We start from the raw sequence: 6,103 nt of genomic DNA on the forward strand, positions 1-6,103 counted from the left end.
TAAACCGTACCTTCAAATCGACCTACAGGGCGTTAAAAAAATCGTAGAGAGGTCTTTTTTTTTTTAAATTACTCGTTGAAAAGAGCACTTTGCGATGGTGTATGTTAGATTTCGATAAAAAAATCACTGTGGTACTGGTACACGTTCAAACAGTCATTTTTTTTCAGTAATTTTTAGGGTCACGCTCAAATACTACTGGTAACTCAACATTAACTCAAATCTTATCTTAATTTATATGGATTTAAAGAGGACAAAATTTCCAAGAAATTAAAAAAAAAAGCGTGTCGATACGATAAATCTAGCCCAAGATAGAAGCATTTGAAAATCGACAAAATTTCGATGAATTTTTTTGTTGCGATAATTTTGTTGCCGAGTGTATTTTGAGCGTTCTTACAAAATGTTTTTCATCTCAATGAGCTAGTTTTTTTATGATTTAAATTTCATATAGTGATGCGATACTATATAGTAAAAAATTCTTATTTCGAGGAAAATAAAAAATTAAAACTAATGATTGAATTATGATTATCCTAATGTTTTACAATAATCACGAATGTTTTTGTTTTGGAGAAAAGGTCATTTTATCATATCTAAAGTGACTTTTACTTGTAAGTGGGATTCGATGTAAGTATAAAAGTTAGTTTTTTCTTGTATCTACAGGAATTTCTCAAAATATATTTTTATTTAATTAGCGTTATTATTGTTTTATGAAAAATAGTATTAAAACCATTGGCAAAAACGGGGGTACCTCAGATCTCACTTTTTTAAGCAATTTTGTACATATTAGCAATAAGACGAAATCCTGGACTTTATTTTTTTATAGTGGTTTCAATATTTCCATAATTTTCCGATATTCGTAATAGATATAAATTACTTTTTAAAAGTAAAAAAAGTGCACTTGTTTTTTTAAAGAAAATTTATTTATTAAGTAAAAAATAATTACATAATTTTGCAGAATATGAAATTTACTTCACAGCAAGCAAACAGCATAATTCTGAGTACGTGTGTATAAAAATTGAAAACATCTATGAATCAGCATAAATCATTTTTTTTGACAGTTTCATATGAAAAATTGCCTCATATTACGTATATGATCTTTGACCCTACGAAATATTTTCCAAAAGCTAGAAAAAATTAATCGCACAACTAAAATAAATTAATTTTCAATCTTATACACCCTGGTGCAGACGATATCATCTACTTTCATGACCTATAATAAAAAAACAAAACGTCAAGTTAAACGTGTCATTATCCAAATAAAAATTGAAAAATGGTGACGCTTACGGCTTTCATTTCCGTGGGGGTGAATTCGCGTTCGATGAGCGTCTCCTTGTCGCCCTTCTGTACGTGAGTCATTTTGTTGCCGTCGAGGGTGATGACACTTTTGACTTTGCGACCGTCAGGTGTTTCCTCGTCGAATTCCTCGCCCAGCTTGAATTTGATCTCCTGGTTCTTGAATGTACTTTGCGTCTTCATTGTGTACTCGCCATTGTTTTCAGTCACTTCAACGACTGGACTTACGGCAGCGCCCATCTTACGTACGATGAGGCCGACTCCTATAAAAACATTCATAACAATTATTTATTTTTGTACGAGAGTGGTTAATTTTAATAATTATTTTGTAAAGTAAATTTGATGACTAATATTTGGGCCCAGTACTGAATCGGATAACTAACTATTTACTGTAAGGTAGATGCGACCGAAGAATAGATAAGATAAAGAAATTCGATGAATTATTTGAAGACGATTTTATGATGACGATTTATGATCGACTCGTCAGACGTTTACATTATGCAATTAATATAAATTTTCAAACGCCAAAACCAAAGTTATTAATTATTTGAAATAATTATTTGAAATTGTACCCAAGGCTTTCATGTACTCGTCGAATTTTTCGCTGGACGCTAGCTTGTAACGTTTTCCTACGAACTCCATTTTTGCTTTTATCAATTTTTACTGTACGAATTATTCACAACAGCTCGGTCCACGATTTGATATGTACTGAAAGCAGTGTCGAGCGGTCGAGTATATTTTATAAAATATCATATTTTCTGTATACGTTGTGTGGCGCAAACGTAGACTACAATGTCAGTGACTTTCTAATCGGCCAATCAGAACTCAGAATTGTCCACAATCAGTAAACCGATGCGATCGGTGGGATCATCATTGTTATTATTATTTTTTTTTTTTTGAGAAATGGAAAGACTAAAAAAGTAGAGAATGTGAAAGGTGAATCAAAAAAATTAGAAAGGAATATCGAAGACAAGTTTTGCTGGGAAAAAAATGTGTAGTTTGCGTCGTGAATCTACACTTTGTGCAAATGATGAAGATAAACCACACATCTATGGGTCAGCGATGAGTGTAACAGGCAATTATTTTATCACGTGTAGCTTTTATCGATGGTCGTATTTATGCTTTGCAAATAGTTGCAAAATGCTTTATAAGCCTTTTTCTCGCTAAGTGTACGATCGCATGACTAAATAAATATTGACATAGAGTTACAACGGGCACTGGTAAGATTTTAAAATAACCGTCGATGTATCTTCCTCTCTGCAAAATAGCCAATTTTGTCATCTGCGCTTGTTTTTCTCAAGCAAATTATGTCCACGTTCAAAAATTCAGCTGAGATACAACGAGACGATTGCGAAACTTAATGTTCTTCAAAGTTCAAGTTACCATCAGTCGAAAATTAAATCGTTTAGGCGGCGCAATTGTCGGCTCTATGAAACAGCACAGATTTAAATTAAAAGCAAGAGCAAAATTTTTTGAAATATTTTCCGTTATGGGGTAAATTTCGAGAAAATAGGTGGACTCATCTTCCAGGACGAGCTCAATGAATTAGATTTATTGTGATGGTCGATACAGGGACACGTTGGCGTGCGTGTGACGATTGAGAGCAAGTCGAGTTTTCAAAACGACATTTCTAAAGACGAATTTAATCATTATCAAATTAAAACGATCAAAGACGTTTTCGAGGCTCGCGTGCTTATTTAGCTCAAAGATAGATGCTTGACTAATCGTAATAGTTCATTTAATGCTGTTACACAGAGCACATGATAGTAGAATTAAATCAGGCAAGTGGTATTTGGGCTTTAGTCGTTATGTATCTCGGGCTCGATGAGCTGTAAAAGGACAAAATTCAGCAGGAAGCGAAATTTCATTTGATTCGATAAGTGTGGTTCGCTTCGATAAATGTTTCTGAAAAAGATATTTTGCTCGCGCGGAGAAGAGGTGAAAATAAATTGCGAGAAATCGAATGACGTGGCGTATGACAACGCATCGGAGCCTATAATATACAACGGCCAACGCACATACATATTACATACATGTGCGTAGAGTAACGCGCAGAGTTTATAATAATAATTACAACGAGCGAAGGCGAGATTGAAATAAACGACGGTATTTTCCCGTTCAAGCAATCAAGAGTATCTCATCATTTCCCTTTCGTGCGTTATGTATGTCTACACAAGTGAGAGACCTATAAGCGCGTACACGCACGCGTTGACTATGCGCTGCAGAGAGAATGTGTATTGCACGCAAGGCTTGTTACGCGCTTCTGCATCTCGTATGTGTGTGTGCGCGCCTTCTCCTCTCTGTATATAAGAATGCAAAACGATCCCTGGAAAGAGAAAAAAACAACAGAAGCGTAAAACTTGGTGCGCGTTATACGTTACGCACATGTGTCAAGCCCATGAAATTTGACGCTCTATCAGGTATACACGCGCTCTCCCGCATTCTATTATACGCGTATATTATAATAAAAAAAAATGCAATTTTTCGCCGTATACGCGTTGGCCTGATATTACGGCCGAGGTGGCAAAAGAAGTTTTACCATGGACGACACCGAGGACGATCGATACGAGCTGCAGCCAACTTCGAGGCAATTTATTTTTTATTCTATTCAGTCTCGGTGCGCGCGTTTGCAAAAAATTCATGCACCATGCATGGTATTCTGCACATTTTTAATGTAACATTAGAGTGCAGGCGAAAAGAAGGAAGGGGTCAAGGTTTCACGATGTGTATGCACAGCAGTTTGTGTGCGACCGATTACGATTTATTAAGCGCACTTGAGAATGAATTCAGGGATTAAATTGGCTGACAATTGGTTCGTCTGCGCGCGCGAAAGGCGGCGGCTCTCTGCTGAGTGCTGGTGCGGAAAGGGTCGACGAACCGCCGCATACCGAAGCTCGTGGAATTAAATATTCATCCGATTATTCGCAATTACGATACGTCAAATATAGTCTCTCGTGTCGTATTTTTAGAATGTCTACGCTCTCTCTCTCTCTCTCTCTTATTCTCTTTCACAAAAGATGCCGAGCGCGCATGGTTTTCAACAAAATCAGCGTTGGAATTCAATTAGCAAGAGGGCCCATTAGCAGCGCAACAGGCTGGTTTGTGTAGAGACTATTAGCTTTTTCTCATCTGCCGATGCCCGAGCACCTACAGGAGAGATGATGCAGATGCGGCGCGGATAATTGCACGTGTGCGCAAGCAACGAGCAGTCGCCTGTTGCGATGCACCGCGCGGCGAGAAGTACTCAGTGCGGAGGCGCGCGTACACCTATACCTATACAGCTAAAAACCAGTTCTCCGATACATCCTGTATGTACGGCAAAAATTCGACGGAGGTGTGTCGCGTCTATTATTTTATACCGCCAGATTGGAGAAAACTTGTCAACGACCTACTAAATACCAGTCTCGATTCGTTTCCGTATATTTTATGTGGGTATCGATCGGTCAAGTTTACTTTTCACACAAGTACAGGCGTTGATTTCTATTAAAAATTCACCGCTTTCGAGATGGCACTCGCGATTACGACTTGCGAGTAGTTTTATTTCCATAAATGATAAACAAACACGCAAACGTCGGAGCTTTATGATGGCTTTAAATACGCGGAATGAGAACAATAGCCAAGTTGGAGGTATATTGACAAAAAGCACGCATACGAGTCATACGACATATTGGCAACTTTACATATACTCCAATATTAAAACGTAAATTATTAATTCGGAGACTCGTTTCTATTCCATCGCGTCGAAATCAGCAGACTTTGCAAACACGCACACACGCACACGCACGATTCGCGACGACAACGCGTTGATGCTAAAAATCCGTACAGAGAGAGCCACGTGGGTTACGAGGTGTAGCAAAAAAAAAAGATCCCGGTATTTCGTCATCGTCGCACGCGCCAAATTGCAGATGTGCCGAGCGTTTCTGCGCAGCATCACGCCATCCAACGGGAGAAAAGGATGAAGCTATAATAGAGAACTGCAAACACGCTATACCTATACCTATAATGCAATAGGGCACGCCTCTGTAAAGGCGCATACGGTAGCAATAACAGCAACAAAAAAACAAACAAAACAAAAACAAGCGAAAAAAGATAGAGATAAAACAAAATCAAAGGTTGAGTATTACCGAGGGCCTTCATGAGCTCGTCAAAGTTCTCGCTGGTCGACAGCTTGTACCTCTTGCCGAGAAATTCAGGCATTGTGTGTGGGTTGTTATCGAACTTGCTAATGTGGAAATGCGAAACGAAGCGACTGCCGTGGCGTCTGTTTTGCGACTGGGGCAAAGGAGGCGCGATGCCGGCCGGCTCGTCGAGCTGCTCGCCGCTCGCTCCGTATAGTACAGTCTGCTCCCGCCACGAACCACCCGATACACCTTTAAGTTCACTAAGAGCAACACTCGCTGCGTCGGCCACCAGCCGCCCATATAGCATATAGTACCGGCAGATGCGCGCATTCGACCTACCGATGTGTGGGTATTATACGCCTATGTGTGTTTAGTGTAATCACTCGCACACATAGCATTAAATTTAGCACATTGACATGTTGTACACATGTACGCGCACGGGCCCCCCTTTTCGGCATCTCTTTTCAAAACTTCGAGCAGTGGATTTTCAATAGAGCAACCAATTAATATTTCGAGTTTTGTATGTAAGCTACTTACAGTGACTGTAAAACGCTACAGAGTCAATGTCAATTTTCATATCACATACTTTTCTGCCATTTAATTATTTACGGAGATTTTTTAAACCGGAATTTTGAAGAAGATAGTACCTTATATTTAAAAAAATACCAATGTAAAAGAATATCAAATCGTAT

The 6,103-nt window shown here is 38.6% G+C and overlaps 1 protein-coding gene across 2 annotated transcripts; it reads right to left on the bottom strand.

The window, feature by feature from the left end:
* Positions 1–906: 906 nt before the first annotated feature.
* On the bottom strand, positions 907–5,626 carry LOC106648252 (fatty acid-binding protein, muscle). Of its 2 annotated transcripts, none has more exons than XM_014364993.2 (3): positions 1,863–2,009; positions 1,282–1,553; positions 907–1,207 (listed from the first exon to the last, which is right to left on the bottom strand). In XM_014364993.2, the coding sequence occupies exons 1-3, from the start codon at positions 1,930–1,932 to the stop codon at positions 1,154–1,156; spliced, it is 396 nt and encodes a 131-aa protein (XP_014220479.1). In that variant the 5' UTR covers positions 1,933–2,009; the 3' UTR covers positions 907–1,153. The 2 variants fall into 2 exon arrangements, with proteins under 2 accessions (XP_014220479.1, XP_014220478.1); XM_014364992.2 differs by lacking the exon at positions 1,863–2,009 and adding an exon at positions 5,415–5,626 and having other exon boundaries at positions 911–1,207.
* Between the last annotated feature and the right edge of the window lie 477 nt (positions 5,627–6,103).

Source organism: Trichogramma pretiosum, unplaced genomic scaffold (genome assembly GCF_000599845.2).
Source record: "Trichogramma pretiosum strain Unisexual culture from Peru unplaced genomic scaffold, Tpre_2.0 scaffold24, whole genome shotgun sequence".
Taxonomy (NCBI): Eukaryota; Metazoa; Arthropoda; class Insecta; order Hymenoptera; family Trichogrammatidae; genus Trichogramma; species Trichogramma pretiosum.